This window comes from Phyllopteryx taeniolatus, chromosome 1 (assembly GCF_024500385.1).
Source record: "Phyllopteryx taeniolatus isolate TA_2022b chromosome 1, UOR_Ptae_1.2, whole genome shotgun sequence".
Classification (NCBI taxonomy): Eukaryota; Metazoa; Chordata; class Actinopteri; order Syngnathiformes; family Syngnathidae; genus Phyllopteryx; species Phyllopteryx taeniolatus.
The window spans coordinates 38,580,244-38,600,340 of NC_084502.1; the positions used below are offsets into that span (position 1 = coordinate 38,580,244).

At 41.7% G+C, this 20,097-nt stretch overlaps 1 protein-coding gene across 4 annotated transcripts in view; it reads left to right on the forward strand.

Moving 5' to 3' along the window:
- The first annotated feature begins 1,868 nt into the window (after nucleotides 1-1,868).
- Nucleotides 1,869-20,097, forward strand: part of LOC133487548 (IQ motif and SEC7 domain-containing protein 1-like) — a 139,386-nt gene continuing 121,157 nt past the window's right edge. For 2 of the 4 annotated variants that reach the window (XM_061794297.1, XM_061794305.1), the window contains exon 1: nucleotides 1,872-2,474. In XM_061794297.1, coding sequence (XP_061650281.1) covers nucleotides 2,221-2,474 — 254 coding nt within the window. In that variant the 5' untranslated portion in view covers nucleotides 1,872-2,220. Of the gene's footprint in view, nucleotides 2,475-20,097 lie in introns of all 4 variants that reach the window. The other 2 variants (XM_061794365.1, XM_061794314.1) reach the window with 2 other exon arrangements.

Consider the following 20,097-nt stretch of genomic DNA (forward strand, 5'->3'; position numbering starts at 1 on the left):
CACCCCTGATACAGGCACTTTGACACGAGTTGGAAGGGGACATTTTTGTTTGTGTGCGTGTCTGTTATGCATGTATGTTATCTGAAAGTACTAATAAAGTACAATATATTATTGGCAGGGTTGACGTCCACCAACACCAAGACGGTTGGCTAATAATATAAATCCCATGACTGCTGTCCTCTAAGACTTCAGAATATGGACCACTCAGACACTGTCTGACAGCTGCCGAGGTGTTAGAATTGTGCCGGTCAAGGCTACACGTGAGGAGGAAAAAGAGGATCATGTTACTCCAGTTATAAAGGTCTTTGAAGCTTTTTAAACTACTGATGCTGTACATCTGACATTCTGCTGCCTTGCCATCTTAAAAAGGTCTCTGCTCGCTCCAAAAGCTATATGTCTCAGTATAACTTTCTAGTTTCCAGGTTTATCTTTTGCCTCTGTCCATCCATCCATCCATTTTCTGAGCCGCTTCTCCTCACTCGGGTCGCGGGCGTGCTGGAGCCTATCCCAGCTGTCATCGGGCAGGAGGCGGGGTACACCCTGAACTGGTTGCCAGCCAATCGCAGGGCACATAGAAACAAACAACCATTCGCACTCACAGTCATGCCTACGGGCAATTTAGAGTCTCCAATTAATGCATGTTTTTGGGATGTGGGAGGAAACCGGAGCGCCCGGAGAAAACCCACGCAGGCACGGGGAGAACATGCAAACTCCACACAGGCGGGGACAGGGATTGAACCCCGCACCTCAGAACTGTGAGGCTGACGCTCTAACCAGTCGGCCACCGTGCCGCCATCTTTTGCCTCTGCTTTAGGTAATTTCGATTATATAGATCAAAATGAAAGCAAGCTTTAAAAACACAGTAGGCACACCGATTATATTATTAATACAGTTACTATTTGAATTCTCTTATTTAGTATAAATGATCCTGTTATTTGAAGTCCACAGCCTTTCCTCCTTGAGGTGGCCTTGATGCTCTTGATTTGTCAACTGTCCAAGATCTTCCAAATAGCGCTGATACAAACAAGATACCACTTGTATGTCATATAACACAACGGTGCCCCGGGATGCCACATATGCAAAACAGGTTGGGCTTGTTTACATTTTCAGGATGCAAATGCAAAAACATTAGTTTGCTGGCACACAGGTCTCATTATGACTTGTCAAATACTATTGATTTTAAGGGCCATGCCATAAAGCTATATTCCCAGGATGCAGAAGATGGAATTAAAATGCTTGCTAATGAAATGTGGCTGTGTTTCTTTCCCAGAGCTGTGTAGCCATTTGCTATCAACAATCCCAGTGGGAGGTTGACACTCTGCAGCCTTTGGTCTCACGTGATGCAGATGTGCTGACACATGACTGTACTCCGATCAGTGAATGTTGTGTATGTTAACATAGAAACCTGCAAGGCCCAAACAAGTTTCAAATGTGACATTCATAATGGCAAAATCAGGGATTGTTGCAGTTTTAAGGGGGATTTAGTAGGGCAATGCTGATTCAGCAGATTTTACAGAGTAACAATTTAACTCCAAAACCAAATGTTACAGATAAAACCTGTCACAGATAAACTGGTCTAGTAATCCCTAATATTTTTCTCGCAATTACCTTTGTGTTTGTCTGTCTTCCACTTCCTGCATTTGTCTCCCTGTCCTTGCGCTGCTGTTTGGGACAGTTGTGCCACATGGGTCAGCCAAAGAAACATCGGATAGATAGATGGATGAGTTACGTAGAGTCAGGACTGTGATATTGCATATTCGTGCGTTGCATGTGATGATAAACGGAGCTAAATAAATGCGGGTCAGAGTGTAATCTGTCTTGAGCCGTAATGCGCTCAACGCGACCTGCTGTCAGATTCATAAAACTTGTAAACTCCGCCCACTGGACAGCCGGCGTCTGTTTACAGAAAGTCGCGGCGGCGGCGGCGGCGGCGTGGTCGTGGACATGTCAGCCTCGGGGAGCTCGATGACAGAGTGTCCGTGTTAAACCCGTCACAGGTGTCCGCTCGCTCTTTGTGACGTCGACGCTCTGTGCGTGACCGACAGCCGACTGTATAGGGTCCGGGAAGGCTGTAAGAAGAAGAACGCCCGTATTCGGAATTCCGCCGTCACGAGCAATGGCGAGGCGTAAAAGGCGCAACAACCCGCCCGAGCATTGCGCTTGAAGACCCAGCCTGGAGCGTCGCTCAAACACGCGAGCCGCTTCCTGCGCCACGACGACATGGACAGCCCGGGCACCGAGAACCCCGGCAGGGCTGCGGAGTATTTACAAGAGCTCAACAAGATCATCGAGACACAGCGAGAGTTGCTGGAGAGGCAACGGGCGCGGATCGAGGAGCTGGAGCGGCAAGTGTGCGACTTGTGCACGGAGAACGGCTGCCTGAAGGAGCGTTACCAGCGGCACCTGGCGAGCTGCAGGCTGCTGCAGGGCGCCGACAGCCCGCACTCGCTCGGGGCCATCCACGAGCATGACAAGTAAGCCTTAAGCCTCTTTTGCCTCCTGGCTCAACATGGAAGTTGGCCCTCGCTGCTAAAATGGGAGCCAAACTACCTACCGCGTTTGTGTGCTTGAACTATGCTATGCTTGACACAGACAAACTTTTTCTTTCGTATTTGGGTTGGCACAGGCAGGGGCGTCCTAGGCACTCAGCCCTCTCTTAAGACAAAAACCAGGACGATGGATAAGAAAAGAGATCTTAAAAAAAAAACTAATAATAAAAAATCGACATATAAAAAGAATAACAAACAACTTCACTTTAACAACTTTAAATACATGGTATACAAAATAAACCTGAAATGTGCAAAATTTTCAGAATGATAAAACCACAAGCAAGTAAAGCAAAAACTTAAGAGTTGCCAACACCTTGGTCCACGGTACAATCGTGGTGCCGCTGCTTGCAGGCCTTCAACTGTCTCTCATTTCCAAGGACCTTCATACAGCTCTTTCCATTGAAATCAGGGCCAGTCCGGTTAGCCTCTCCTGGCACATGGACTTGTCATTGCTGTGCCTACGTTGGTATTCGGCTGTGTTGTTGATATGGACCAATATCAGCCGTCTCTCAGGGACATGAACTAGCCCCCAGTCAGCAACCGCTTGTCAGGAGACCTATGCGGTGGATTATGGACACATTGTCTTTGTGGTGTCTAAAGCGGTACCATTGTTTTGTCATTGATATGTCAGTTGACTCTTGTGGACCCTTCAGCTTGGGGCCCTAGGCAATTGTGTCTCTGGGTACAGGAGAGACCTGGTTAAAGTAGAAATGACAGATCAGTTCATTTATACGCTGGCCATTTCCCACATGATCGCGGACATGCTGAATGACAGGAGATGCATGTTACACACTAGAACTTAGAAACGAATCGGAGTTATCAGGTTCCGTAATTTAAGAGATCGAAGTCAATGCCATAAAATCCAGGGGAGGTCCTAAAAGTGTATTTCACATGCATGGTCAGCCACATTCATCTATGATATATGGAACGCAAAGGCTGCAACCTCAGGGGGAAAAGCAGCGTTCTCAGCGAAGATTTGTTATGTAACCAGCAGGGCATTAGAAGAGTGCAAATCTCTGCCAAGGTCCATGTAATAGCCTCACAGACACTAATGAAATGATCCTGAAATGACCACAAAACACAACCGGCACACGCATACTCCACCCCTAGTACTTTTGAATATATATATATATATATATATATATATATATATATATATAGCTGTATAGAACCATGCAGAAATCAATGTAAATAAAAGTGATCAACAGGTCCAGTACTTTCACAATTTGTATGAATATTATGGTAATTGGTAATCCATCCATTTTCTACGCCGCTTGTCCTCAGCAGCCTATCCCAGTTGACTTTGGCGGGGTGCACCCTGGACCAAAGTTTTATATGAAGAAAGTCTGACCAGCTTTGTGCTTGGGCGCCATGTTGTTACCCATTTCATATACTACCAGCATGCGCCTTATGTTTGCATTTACTAACTTTCATCTTATCCCTACCAATATTCATAAACACTTGAAGGAATTTCAATGTTTACTATTGCATAATATTAACCCAATAGGCAATTATATATTTTATACATGCCTTTTTATACTTTTTTTGTGTGCTGTACTTGGTTTGAATAAACTTTATTGACACGTCATCACAGCCAATACCGGTGTACTGTATATCCAGTGCGAGTTATCCATCCATTTTCTTTACCGCTTATACTCACTAGGGTCGCGGGCTGTTGGTAACACGTTAAATCAATCTAAAACAATTGAATGTGGGCATTATTAAAGAGCGACTAGCTACCAGTTACTGTAAAGAAACAATTAGCCTCACATTTCAAAAAGAAATAGTCACTTTGTTTCAGCTTAAAAAGAATACATTTATCGGGAAATATAGCAACCCTACGCCTCGTCCGGGACGAGTGGAGCAGCCACACAACAAACCATTTGGACAAAAATCCACTTACAAAATATCAAAAAATGAGCACAGTATAGTTAATCGCCCTCCTATGGGGGAAATGAAGACGCAGGGTAACAACACGGTGCCCATAAACCACGTGATGCCGATTTCAGAATCAGAATAATCTTTATTTGCCAAGTATGTCAAAAACACAAATAATTTGTCTCCGGTACAACAGACAGTCAATTGACAGAGAACACTTTTGAGATATAAAGACATACAGTGGGTACGGAAAGTATTCAGACCCCCTTACATTTTTCACTCTGTTATATTGCAGCCATTTGCTAAAATAATTTAAGTTCATTTTTTCCCCCCTCATTAATGTACACACAAGCACCCCATATTGACAGAAAAAAAACAGAATTGTTGAAATATTTGCAGATTTATTAAAAAAGAAAAACTGAAATATCACACAGCCATCATAGCTATGCCCCACAGGTACGATGTGACCTAGAGGTGAAAGAGAAATTCTGGAAGGAGCTAGACGAAGTAGTTCTGAGCAAATGATGAGTAAGTATGGCATCCAGGAAAGGAACTTGGAGGAACAGATGGTGGTAGACTTTGCAAAATGGATGGAAATGCCTGTAGTGAACACTTTTTTCCCCCCAGAAGAGGCAGGAACAGAGGGCTACTTACAACAGCAGATGTACAACCCCCAATTCCACTGAAGTTGGGACGTTGTGTTAAACATAAATAAAAACAAAATACAATGATTTGCAAATCCTCTTCAACCTATATTTAATTGAATACACTGGCAATGGCAAGGGTGGAGCACTTCAAATACTTGGGGTCAATAGTTCAGAGCAATGGTGAGTGTGGTAAGAAAGTGAAGAAACGGGTCCTAGCAGGTTGGAACGGGTGGAGGAAGGTGTCAGGTGTGTTACGTGACACTACAGTCTCTGCTAGGATGAAGGGCAAAGTTTATAAAACAGTGGTGAGGGCAGCCATGATGTACGGATTAGAGACAGTGGGACTGAAGAGACAACAGGAAGCAGAGCTGGAGGTGGCGGAAATGAAAATGTTGTGGTTCGCTCTCGGAGTGACCAGGTTGGATACAATTAAAAATGAGCTCATCAGAGGGACAGCCAAGGTTCGATGTTTTGGAGACAAAGTTAGAGAGAGCAGACTTTGATGGTTTGGACACATCCAGAGGAGAGAGAGTGAGTATATTGGCAGAATGCGATGATGAGGATGGAGCTGCCAGGCAAAAGAGAAGGTTGATGGATGTCATGAGGGAAGACATGAGGGCAGTTGGTATTAGAGAGGAGGATGCAGGAGATAGGCTTACATGGAAAAGGATGTCACGCTGTGGCGACCACTAACGGGACAAGCCGAAAGGAAAAGAAGAAGAAGCTTTTGGACAAAGTAGAGATTTTTGTCTGACGTTTGTGTCTACCTGTCACACTGTTTGAACGTGAATGCGGTTGAGCTCTGGAAGACAGAGGTTATCAAAGAGACTGTGATTCCTTCAGTGAACCTGATAAAATATGAGCGCTGTAAATAATGTAAAGTGCGGTTCATAGAAGATACAGGACTCGAATGCTCTTTAAATGTGATGAGCTGTTTAAAGATTGCAGTGCTTATAAAAATACTATTCCAAAGAGAGACAAGGGAAATTTGATTCAGATCAGGAGTGAAATTGTGTATATCGAGTTTGAATGTATGACTTTTGAGAATAGTGGGATTTAGCTCAGATAACTACGACTTCTGTTTCGTTGCGTGTTAGTAATTCCTCAGAATGTAAACATCCTAAGGGAAAAATGCTTTTGTCTGAGAGCTAATGTTGAAATTCTGACTTGTTTTTTAACTAGTTAGTTATTTAACTTGTTTGTTAGTGAATCCTTAACCTATAACCTAGGGTCCTTTGAAATGCGCTATATAAATCTAATATATTATTATTATAATTATTATATATATATATATAAAGTAATAATAAAAAATGATGATGATTATGAGTAGTTGTACCAGTAATAGTAGTATTATCCTTCTAGCTAACAGAATAGTATCCACTTCATGGAATGCAGGATGCATCTGCATCATGCTCCAATTCAAGGCAAGATTCAAGGTTGCTAAATAACTTCACCGCCTATCAGATTAGATTTTTTTCATATTCTAAAGTTGTCTGTTTTAGGGCAAATTGCAAAGCTAGCTACCTAGCTGGTTAAAAAAAAAAAAAGAATATACAGCCAACCATTTCAGCATTAAGATGTTGTCTGTAGTGTTTTTTTCCATCACTAATCCTTCAAAACCCAAAGTGGAAATAAAGAGCTTTTGTGAAGAAGTCGTTCATCTTGCAATAATTGTACATTAGTTTAATTGCTTTCAATCCAATAAGTAAATGAATCAATTTGTCTGTACCATAATTATCAGGACATGGATAGCCTTACTTAGAATTGAGACTATTCGGTATTAGAGGTAGCCAAATCTACTTCCACCTCTTAATCCCTCTAATTAACATATATCAGATTTCTCCTCCTTAGGATGAGTTTACCCATATATCCTTCTTTGTTGATCCTGAAGGGAAAATTAGACATTGATGCATCTTGCTGTGAAGCATAGAAATGTGAGCTCAAGCAGGGTGTTTTATTTGATAAAACGGTGAGCTTAGCAATGTGCAGGGAATCCTCAAAGCTCAAATGGTGTATGTAGTATTATGTTCCATTGTGTAGTATTCCCAACTCAAAATTACCTCACATTTTTTACATCTATGTTCATTTTGCTGCATCATCAGCGGCATTATTCTTTTTACCGTTTATATAAATCCATTCTGTCATTCAGCGCAAGCAGGTTGTTACGGTGAATCAAGTTTAATTTGCTGTTGAAAAACACTTCATACTACATTGTGAGTTTGGCTTTATTGCAGATATTATGTAAAAGAAGAGAATGTAAAAACCCAGATTTATTTGTACTTTGAGTATGGTTGGACCGGTTGGTATTACGTGTAGTCGTCCATGTAGATACCTGAGCGATCTCGATCGTCTTTATTTTACTTTTACAAAAAGGGTAAAACTAGGGTTTGGCCCTCGCTGAGAGAATGATGAATGATGGTTTATCGTGGAAGTGCAAGGGCTGCCAGACAGTCAATGTGGCATATGTACTGTAAAGAACGCAGTGCGACATGACCATGCCATATCATATAGACCACAATAGGTATTTTTTTTTACATGATACAAAATGGAATTTTGCAATATTGATGGTATTACAAGCGACAAGTACATCACATGTACATGCTTTCTCGAATGTACGCACAACACAGCAGCGCTACAGTGAGACAAAAAATTACTTAATCAGCCACCAATTGTGCAAGTTCTCCCCCTTAAAAAGATGAGAGAGGCCTGTAATTTTCATCATAGGTATATGAGAGAAGAAAAAAAATCCTGAAAATCACATTGCCTGATTTTTAAATAATTTATTAGCCTGTCCCCACCTCAAACAGTCACACTCCAAACTCCTCTATGGCCAAGAACAAAGACCTGTCAAAGGACACCAGAACAAAATTGAGGGGAAAAAAATAAATCAATCCGGAAAATCACATTGTCTGATTTTTTTTAATTTTTAATTTTTATTTTTTATTTTTTTTAAAATGAATTTATTTGTAAATTATGGTGAGTATTAAGTATTTGGTTAACAACAATACTTTGGTTAACAACAATACTTTGTTATATACCCTTTGTTGGCAATGACAGAGATCAAATATTTTCTTTCAGTCTTCACAGGGTTTTCACACAGTGTTTTATATTTTGGCCCATTCCTCCATGCAGATCTCCTCTAGAGTAGTGATCTTTTGGGACTTTCAACTCCCTCCAAAGATTTTCTATGGGGTTGAGATCTGGAGACGGGCTAGGCCACTCCAGGACCTTGAAGTACTTCTTATGAAGCCACTCCTTTGTTGCCCGGTTGTGTGTTTGGGATCATTGTCATGCTGAAAGACCAAGCCACGTTTCATCTTCAATGATCTTGCTGATGGAATGAGGTTTTCACTCAAAGTTTGACGATACATGGCCCCATTCATTATTTGCTTTACGCGGATCAGTCGTCCTGGTCCCTTTGCACAAAAACAGCTCCAAAGCATGTGGTTTTCTATTTTTATTTCATCTGACCATATGACATTCTCCCAATCCTCTTCTTGATCATCCAAATGCTCTCTAGCAAACTTCAGACGAGCCTGGACATGTACTGTCTTAAGCAGGGGGGCACGTCTGACACTGCAGGATTTGAGTCCCTGGCGGGTAGTGTGTTACTGACAGTAGCCTTTGTTACTTTGGTCCCAGCTCTCTGCAGGTCATTCACTAGGTCTCCCTGTGTGGTTCTGGGATATTTGCTCACCGTTCTTGTGGTCATTTTGAACCCACGGGGTGAGACCTTGCATGGAGCCCCAGATTGAGGGAGATTATCAATGGTTTTGTATGTATTCCATTTACAAATAATTGCTCCCACAGTTGATTTCTTCACACTAAGCTGCTTACCTATTGCAGATTCAGTCTTCCCATCCTGGTGCAGGACTACAATTTTGTTTCTGGTGTCCTTTGACAGCTCTTTGGTCTTGGCCATAGTGGAGTTTGAAGTGTGACTGTTTGACGTAGTGGACAAGTGTCTTTTATACTGAGAACGAGTTCAAACAGGTGCCATTAATACAGGTAACGAGTGGAGGACAGAGGAGCCTCTTAACTCATTCACTGCCAGGCATTTTCTAGCAATTTCACAGATTTTTTTAAGACCCACAGAATATTGTGTACTATGACGATGTAAACAACAAAAGAAACATCAGACTCAATTCTTTCATCAGAAAAAAAAGTTTGTCTCGAGCTTATCCCGTTCTTTAGAAATCAGCAGTCAAATATAGGCTACTTTCAGCCAAATCTGTTTCTGGAGGAAAAAAACTGAGAAGAGAGCCTTTTTGTGAAAGCAGACACATCAAGCAGAATAATGACTTTGACACCAATATTTTTTTTCATTAGTGAAAATCTCAAACATCTGAACATAAAACAACACTAAGAAAGTACTTTTGACAGAAAAATAATTTAGTTACAAGTATAACTATGTACAGAATTAAATTAGACAAAAATGCATGAACAAATGGGGCTCCCGCACTTTTTTCCTCCAAATTTTCCTCTACAGTTTTCTGAATAGTCCAGGTTTTTATTACTTTGCGCATAAAATCTAGCAAAGTTTTATCCACATCTGGATTTTATTCTTTGGTGGCAGTGAATGGGATCTTGTGTGGTTGTCATTCTCCTTGAAACCACTCCCTACTTGCTCGAAGCGCAACCTGTGCAGTTTAGAAATATAACTATTACTATAAAAATACATTGTTGAAATTGCTGTCGTGGGACGTGGAGGAAAAAAAAGCTTTGAATTACATTTTATGTCTGCACTGCGTACTGGAATGGGAGTCGAACGTCTGCTGGATGCATAACTTGTAAGTTTTACAAAATACATACGATTATTAGAGAATACTTTTTATTGATGACGTGTTTTGCAAGGGTAAAAAAACAAAACACATTCCTTTGTCGCAATCCTAAAAGACGTTCGACTCGCGGGTCTTGAATTCCTGCAAAATGGATGGGCTGTAAATGGAAAATTCAAATCAGTACTGGCAACAGTTGCATTGTAATGTGAACTATCCATCCATCCATCCATTTTCTGTACGGCTTTATCCTCACAAGGGTCGCGGGCGTGCTGGAGCCTATCCCAGCTATCTTCAGGCGAGAGGCGGGTACACCCTGAACTGGTCGCTAGCCAATCGCAGGGTACATATAAACAAACAACAGACTAGAATGTTAGAAACACGGTTGGCTTTTTGCAATGCTGAGAAACATTTGTTGGCAAATGTTGCATTCTAATTTATACAGCTTTTCCCACCTTTTCCGTTTAGTTATTGATTAGGTGATAAGGTAAGTAATTAGGGTAATCGGAATAAATGTTTAGTCTTTCAAATATTCTTTGGTAAGTAGTTAATGGTCACACACTAAGTAAGACATTTATGACAAAAGCATGTTTTGATTCAGAATGCTGACGCAATTCAAGATAGTAATATGATCGAATCGTGAGGTGTCAAGAGTCTCAGTCCTTATGGTTTAGTTTGCTCACTGTAATATATTGGGCTGACACCCCCCTTGCATGGGCTATATGTAGGTAGGCTTTTCCGTTTGCCAGCATTTCAAAACAAGGTGCAGAGAGCAGAACATGTGATGTACTGCTGATAGTGAATCCTGTGAGTGACTCCACAAATTGTCCAAATTGTCCCTGTGATTCCTGCAGAACAGGCATTTGGGGAACGCTGTTGATCAGGAATTGGGAATATCCAAGTCCTGCGTAAGTATTGGAATGAACCTACTGTAATGGGTGTACACTGTTCGAGGCTAATTTTGCTGTTTTCTATCCTTGAGATGTGATGGGTATAGCATATGGATTCCAAGTGGAAAATTCTACTTCCCTGACTAAAAAATAAAGCCCATGTAACACCCAGGTAAGAAATAAAATTCACACGCCCATCAGGTTTCCTGATAGTTGAGTGCCTTGTCATCCCCGGTCTGATACAATTTCTGCTGACCCTATGCATGTTTTTGCTCTTAATGGTGTTTGTTTTAGCAGCCTTCTACTACTGTTCATTGGAGGACTGGCGCTCACGTTGGAATTAGCTGACAGGCAACACTAGATAGGCCTGCACATTCCTGCTCTAAACATTGGTGATAAATGGCATTTTGTTACAGCCTGCCACCCCCACATGTGGTCTGCTGCGTTCCAGCCACTGTAAAGTGATCACAGGTCACAAATGAATCTGTAGAGAAGGCATTTGTTTGGATGAATGTTTGTTGTTTTGCATGATGCAGCATAGGAAGGTGCTTTAATCAGAATTGCACCACAACAATCTGATGCTGTCCTCTGGGATTTAGAGTGGAATGGTGTCTGATTGTACTTTGATTTCTTATTGCAATGCTGCTGGATGCATCTTTTTATGCATGCTTCACATTCAAACCTTGTCCCAGGCCTGGTAAGCCAGCCGGGGGGAAATATTTGGCATGTGAATGTGATGGCTAGACGAGTGATGAGCAGATGTGACACTTTCCGCTTTGCTCTAATCTTACAAACATATTTGAGCTGGTTTACATACATTTTTTTTCTTTTTTCTTTTCTTCTGTTGCTTCATCTCAAATTAGTGCTGGTGATGATGATAATGTATTGGCTGCAAATAATGACATACTGTATTGTACATAATTTAAAACCTTGAAAAATTGTTCATTAAAGAATTACACATACGACATTTTATTAGTTAGTTTTTTGGAGCACCTTTACAAAGGTGTCAATGCTTGACAGGGAGAGAGGTATTAATTTGATAAAGAAATATGTTTATTTTATTATTTATGTGGTTGTATGCAGCGGTGTAGGACTGTCCTGCATTATAATGAGAGCTGTGTCTACTATTTTACCTCAAATAGTTACGAGAGAGTCAAAAACAGGAACAATTCTCTGGAATACAGTGTAATTGATGCAGTGCGGTAAAAACTATTCTTTTTTTTGGTCATGTTTATGATTGAGCATTTTCTTTTGTTTGTTTTTAATCTTTCTTGCACTGTACGTTCTTTTAGTAAATTTAGTAAGCAGTCTTTTATTTTTCAGTAGTTTGTTTTTCAATGTTTTTTTTTTTTTTTTGCTCTTTGTTTTTAAATTATTTTAAACAGGTTAAGGATCAGGCGGCACGGTGACCGACTGGTTAGAGCGTCAGCCTCACAGTTCTGAGGACCCGGGTTCCATCCCCGGCCCCGCCTGTGTGGAGTTTGCATGTTCTCCCCGTGCCTGTGTGGGTTTTCTCCGGGCACTCCGGTTTCCTCCCACATCCCAAAAACATGCATTAATTGGAGACTCTAAACGGAGTGCCGCCTATTCTGAAATAATAGTCCAATGAATTAAAAATCCAATTAGATTTTTTTGTTTTTGTTTTGTTTAAAAAGGCTTACTTTAACCAGGCTCCCTCACCATTCAGGTAGAAGCCCGGGTCTGTTTTGCGTGTCGGTGCTGTAAATCCTTGCTGCTTAGTGCCTTCATGCCTTTGAGCAAGCTGCCGCCTTTCCAGCTAGCCAGCTAGCTACTTAGTTTGCTCCGTAGCTAGCTGGCTCTCGTCATCTTTCACGCTGTGTTGGATAAACTTTCTCAAATTCATTCTGCCACGGTGCCCCCTGAAGCGATGGCTCCTTTCCAGCTTTGTTTGTGTCACTGCCATGAATATCCATGCAGCTACTTGGAAGTAGGCTAATGGACGCCTCCTTCAGCAGAAAGCTTGTGCTTTTTTTCATGGAATATTTAGTGTTGTTTTTTTAAAATTTATTTTTTTTTTATGTGGCGTGGCAACACTTACAGCTTGTCAACATTCATTGTAATTCGAATGCGAAAATTCTGATTCTGCATTAGTTTATTTTATTTATTTATTTATTTTTTAGTTGGACTTGTGAATTGATTCGACTCTTCAATGACTCGTTCATAGCTCTACCATCCAGTGTTGTTTTGAGCAGAATAATCGTGCACAGAAGAGTTGTGCTACCGCAAAGGTCAGCATAGATGTAGTTAAACTTCCATAGCTGATGTTTGTGACTGTTCTTCTTTTGACTGCAAACTACTTGAGACTGGGTGGCACGGTGCTCGACTGGTTAGCACATCTGCCTCACAGTTCTGAGGACCGGGGTTCAAATCCCAGCCCCGCCTGTGTGGAGTTTGCATGTTCTCCCCGTGCCTGTGTGGGTTTTTTCCGGGTACTCCGGTTTCCTCCCACATCCCAAAAACATGCGTGGCAGATTGATTGAGGACTCTAAATTAGTCCGTAGTTGTGTCTGTGAGTGTGAATGGTTGTTTGTTTATATGTGCCCTGCGATTGGCTGGCAACCAGTTTACGGTGTACCCCGCCTCTCTCCCGCAGTCAGCTGGGAGAGGCTCCAGCACGCCCGCGACCCTCGTGAGGATAAGCGGTACAGAAGATGGATGGATAGTTAGTGAATCAACAGTCCCTGTTCTGGTTGCAGTCAAGTAGTGCACTTCATATTACTTCATGGTGCAATTGATCATCAACAACAGTCACGTCCATAAATATTGGGACATCGACACAATTGTCATCTTTTTGGCTCTAAAAACCACCAGAATGAAACAAAGATGATTAATTGCAGATTTTCAGCATGTTCCTCCACGTAACTGATAGCTTGCAGTTTAAACTTTGCTTCGTAAGCGTGTCTCTTCATAGGTGCCATTTTCGACTGCGTTCAAGCCAGCCTCCGCTCGTAAAGTAGCAGTCAAGCCAGCCGCCCCTAATTTTATTCATACTAGGCATTACGGTCATACGTTGCCAACTCGCGGCGAAAGACACCTTCAAAATAAAAGCTTCCCAATAATGTGGACGTCAGTGCTCTACGGTTAAGGAATGCAAGCAGCAAAGTTAATTTGAATCTTGGGATACATTAAAAAATTTAGTTTATTTGATATCTTAGGAAAAATAAATGGTAAATGGACTGCTCTTATATAGCACTTTATCTACATCATCACAGTGCCCAAAGCGCTTTGCAAAGACTCACATTCACACACACACACATTCATAAACCAATGGGCGACTGCTGCCATGCGAGGCACTGCCAGGCCCACCGGGAGCAAATTAGGGTTCAGTGTCTTGCCCAAGGACACTTCGACATGCGGACAGTCGTAGCAGGGATTCGAACCTGTTCTACCTACTGAGCTGGTATCGCAAGACAAGTCCAGATCTGTGTGACAAACCACCAAGGACTCCACTAAAAGAGGTTTGATGAAGCTCTGATATTGCATTTCAAAATAAAAGTCTCCAAAAACTAAGAAACTACATTTTTTAATGCATCTCAAGATTCAAATTAACCTTGCTGGTTGCATTCCTTAACCGAAGAGCATTGACGTCCGTATTATTGGGAAGCTTTTATTTTGAAGGTGGCTTTCGCCGTGAGTTGGCGACTTATTACCGTAATGCCTAGTATGAACAAAATTAGGGGCGGCTGGCTTGATTGCTACTTTACGAGTGGAGGCTGGCATGACCGGCGCTATATACCTACTGGGGGCGTGCCTTTAGCGTCCTCTGTCACGCGCACCCTTCCCTCTTTAACGTCCTCATGCTGTACTCAGTCACGTCCGCCTTTCCTCTATATAAGCAGCGTGTCGGCAGGAAATGCTCCCAGTCAGTCAAGCGGAGCGCTCATCACACAACATTTATAGATTTTGGAACTCGGTGCGCACATAAGGCGCGCCGCATTATAAGGCGCCCCGTCCATTTTGCAGAAAATGTAAGACTTTTAACTGCGCCTTATGGTCGTGAAAATGCGGTAAGTAAGTTCTAAGGATATTTCTTTCAGTGTAGCAACACAACAGTTTGTAAATGTGTCCCCCACTTTTTAAGGTGCCAAATGTAAATCAAACTTTCACATTGTAATACTTGGTTGCAAATCATTTGCAGTCAATTACAGCCTGAAGTCTGGGATGTATAGACATCACCAGACACTGGATTTCATCCCCGGTGATGCTCTGCCAGGCCTCTACTGCAACTGTCTCCAGTTCCTGGTTGTTCTTCAGTTTTGTCTTCAGCAAATGAAATGCAAGCTCAATCAGATTCAGATCAGGTAAAGGCATAACATTGCACTTTCTTTCCTTAATAAACACTTTGGTTGCAGTAAGCTTTGGGTCATTGTCCTACTGCACTGTGAAGCACCATCCAATGCGTTCTGAAGCATTTGGCTGATGATGAGCAGATAATATTGCCTGAAACATTTCAGAATTTTCCTGATGCTTTTGTCAGCAGTCACATCATCAATAAATAAGAAGGAACCAGTTCCATTGGCAGCCATGCATGCCCACCTGACCTGTCCCATGACCTTTTGCCCCTTAAAAAGTGGAAGGCACATTTTCAACCTGTTTTAATTCCAGCATCAATAACCTAATTTGGATGGACAGTAAACACCCTCAAATTAAAGCTGAAAGTCTGCTGTTCAAGCACATCTTCATTTTAATTTTGAAATCCATTATGGTGGTGTTTAGAGCCCAAAGAAATTAGAATCTTGTCAATGTCCCAATATTTATGGACCTGACTGTCATTCCACAAAATCAAATACATTCTTAAGAATCAATTAATTGATCATTATGCTCTTGTTTCTGTATTTTTGTGCAGTGTCATGGTCTGTCCTACTATTTACAGTTGTACTATGACAAAATAAGTTGTTAGAAAAATATGATTACAACAACAAACTAGTGGAGCTCTATTATTTATTAAATACCTATGATGTAACAGTCAACATTTACTTTAAACACTATGTGGCGTGTTTAGAATCAGACCTGAGTTTTCCATATCCAGCATAAACATATCATATTGTACTTTTTGGTTTTCCTGCAGTCTCTGTATCTTGGCTTCTGTAGTGTAATTTGCTGCCCTAGCTGAAACTTAAGACTCCAGTTGGGCAAGTTTTCATGTAGTTCAGACAAAGCCAGGAAACAGCTTCAGGATGTTTTGGTGCCCCATGGCAGTGAAGAGGAGCATAAAGGAGAAGGCTGTTTCTCATGTCCGGCAGCACCTACTCTTTTAGCCTGTGATGTGCTGAACAATCAGTGCGTCAAACCATATTTACGAGCCCATGAACTGTCTCTTGCCACAGAAGCCCCGTTAAATGAAATACTCCTGCTAGATTAATGTCTACGCTGGGATGATTTGCATTCAGGCTCCACCAATAAATCTCAAGTACTGGGCAAATACAATTTTCATTTTGCACTCCAAAACAACTGCAGGCATCCTGCATCTATACCGCGCTCATCCTCCTGACCGCTTCCAATTCTAATCAAGCCTATTAAGAGGCCGTCTGGTGGGTGTTCATTGATGTGGCCGGTCGTTCCCCTGGAGAGGATAGTCATGATTTTAATGAGCAGTGTTAACCCCCTCTAAGGGCTGTACTGATAAAGGCCACCACACTGAAGGAGGTCAGTAGGTACGCCACTGACCTCACATTAGTTGATCCTAATCCTAGGTCTTTGTATAACTTCTAATGAGCAGGAGGGGAAGAAGAGGACTGTGTCAGTAATTTTGGTACCTTGGAAATCATGGGACTTTAGAATTTGGCCTCCTTCCCGTTTCGACCGCAGTGTTTTCTTTGCAGTTGCTGTGCTCAAATGATATCCTTTTCTAACTTTTTTTCTCGAATCAGAGTAGGACAGTATTCGCTTTGTTATCTGAGACATGGCCAAGGGAGCTTAGCTCAAAGGTCACCCATTGTTTATTTCTTTGTCAAAACAAATTCATTTCAAAATAGAGGGAGTCAAAAGTGCCTAATGGTGATGGTGTAGTGTTTTATGCGCCTCATTTCCGTGCAGGCGGCGTGGATTCTGTTTCTGTTAGTGATGGTGTAAATGGTTGTCGGTCTTTGTGTGCCCTGTGATTGACTGACGACAAGTCCGGGGTAGAGGTGTGAACCAGTCACTGGTCTCATGATTCGATTTGAATATGATTATCATGTCAACGATTCAATATCACAATGCATGACATCAATTTTCTATGCTACTTGATACTAACTTTCCTTTTAATTATGTAAATTTGACCATGACATGAAATCATAACTGTACATATATTTAATAGTAGAGCCTTAGGCTTCTTGTGTTGTCAGCATGGTCAAGTTTAAAAAAAAAAAAAAAAAAAAAAAATATCAGGGTCTGACGTTAAGCTTTTTTGAGTGGTGGCCCTGTCAGAAGTTGTACTGGCTGCGTAAAGTCATGATATAATACAATACAATATACAAATTTTAGTGATTATTTCGTATTTATTTTCTTTATACTGTATTAGCGGCACTGTGGATGACTGGTTAGGGCATCTGCCTCACAGTTCTGAGGACTTGGGTTCAGATCCGGCCTCGCCAGTGTGGAGCGTGCTTGCATTTTCTCCGGGTACTCCGGTTTCTCCGGGTACTCCTTTTGCGTGTATGACAAACGTGATAACCACTACACTATGGAAACTGCTTCAGAAAAAACAATGTCAGTAAATACAGTTCGGCGCTACATCGTAAGTGCAACTTGAAACTCTACTATGCAAAGCAAAAGCCATTTAGCAACAACACCCAGAAAGAAAAAAAGAAATATATAAATGCAGTATATAATATATACCTATTAATTGAATAACTATTATATAGAAAAATATATTTCAATTTTGTTGGTAAAATGACTTGAAGGGAGTCGAAACTCAAAGTGTAGGACTGCGACTTGCTCAGGACTTGAACGCAGAGACTTGAGACTTGCAAAGCAATGACTTGGTTCCACCTCTGCAACATGGAGGAGAAGATGCTGAAGGCCAGCGGGTCAGAAATATTTCCAAAAAAAGGGCATGCAACGTCTATCATTTGGAAACAACCGTGGTCTGCAAAACGTGTATGAAAGATGTTGCGACGAAGACAGGCATATCAGCGTACAATCACGAAGATGAAGCACGAGTGCTTATCGAGTATGCTGCATGTATCATGCTAAAGAGAGCCAAGGTTCCCTGTGCCGCTGCTGTGACCTCAACAAAACAAACTTAACAGGATCTACAGAGATTACAGAAAGTATTCAGACCCCCTTAAATTTTTCACTCTTTGTTATATTGCAGCCATTTGCTAAATCATTTAAGTTCATCTTTTTCCTCATTAATGTACTGCGGGGTGCTGTGTCCCCATATTGACAGAAAAAAAGATTTATTATAAAAGAAAAACCGAAATATCACACAGCCATAGGTATTCAGACCCTTTGCTGTGACACTCATATATGTAACTCGGGTGCTGTCCATTTCTTTCTGATCATCCTTGAGATGGTTCTCCACCTTCATTGGAGGCCAGCTGTGTTTGATTATAATGATTGGACTTGATTAGGAAACCCACACACCTGTCTGTATAAGACCTTACAGCTCACACTGCATGTCAGAGCAAATGAGAATCATGAGGTCAAAGGAACTGCCTGAAGAGCTCAGAGACAGAATTGTGGCAAGGCACAGATCTGGCCAAGGTTACGAAAACATTTCTGCTGCACTTAAGGTTCCTAAGAGGGGTGGAGTGGATGGACAACACTGACATCTCAAGTTTGGCCCTTTTTCCCAGTCATGAACGTGACCCCACTTTTTATTTCTCCTTTTGTTTCGTTTCTTTCCAACACACAAACACCACAAAATGTTAGCTCACTGTCGTCAATACAGCATCATTGAAATCAATTCCGTTGCAGCTAAGGTTGCATGTATGTTCCACCCAACAGTGTGAACATTCAATACATGAATGATCTAACCATTTCACTTTGTGTAGTGTGGCTTGCATACATCTTACTGCAAGGACTGCAAAAATTTTAGTGTCAAACAGGCTTAAAGCAGAACACTTGAAGGGATCAGAAGGCTGAAGCCGTCTTACATTGTTTTTACTTCTCTGTCCAATTATTCACCTCATGTCTGTCAAAGTGAGCTGATGCTATAGCTAAATTTAACACAATCTGTCACATGCAGCTGCCGCTGCTTGTTGTCTGCCAGGTGGGAGTGCAATGTGTTTTATGTGGACTGCTGATGATGAGGCGGAAGCAGTCGACAGCTGAACACACAAACACAGATGAGAGCTTGTGGTCACACATCTTGGTCAGCATAGACTATGTCCAACCATCTTCCCCCTGTGCCGGTGTGCCTTGTAACAACTAATATTTGGTGGGCTTGGCATTTTTTGAGATGCAGATTAACTGTGGGCTTTAGTTTGCTTTGTAAACATTTCACATAAGTGACTCGCTTGAACGGCTGGTGGATTATTTTTCATATGCACCAACTGGACAAAAATTGGGAGTACAGTTGCAATGCAGTATGCTGTTGGAGTTATATGTTTTCAGCCCTCCATCCATCCATTTTTCACACCGCTTATCCTAACTAGGGTCATAGGTGTGCTGGAGCCTATCCCAGCTGACTCTGGGCGAGGAACACCGTGAACCAGTCGCCAGCCAATCGCAGGGCACATATAAACAAACAACCATTCGCACTCACATTTACACCTACGGGCAATTTAGAGTCTTCAATCAACCTACCACGCGTGTTTTTGGGAGGTGGGAGGAAACCGGAGTACCCGGAGAAAACCCACAGAGGCACGGGGAGAACATGCAAACTCCACACAGGCGGGGCTGGGATTTGAACACCGGTCGTCAGAACTGTAAGGCAGATGTGCCAACCAGTCGTCCACCGTGCCGCCTATATGTTTTCAAACTGTGGTAATGAGCAAAGTCTCATTTTAGCTTAGTGAGTTTAATTCAACTCGATACAGCTGTTTGATTAAAAGTTTGCTGTGAAAATACAAATTGTTGAAATTATTCTTGGGCAATTTCCTTGATCAAGTTTAGGAAAAATTAACAAACAGTTATTTCTTTTAAAATAATTTGTATTATTGTGTATTATTAATAAAAACATATTTTTAAGAAGACATTTTCCCACATCTTTATCTCAATTTCACGACTTTTTTTATTTTTGAAATAGAAATCTGCAGAGGTGATTTAGGCCTCCACCGTGCCTAACCAGCACATCTGCCTCACAGTTCTGAGGACCCGGGCTCATATCCGCCCTCGGCTACGTGGCGTTTACATGCCTGTGTGGGTTTTCTCCCGGGTACTCCGGTTTCCTCCCACATCCCCGCAA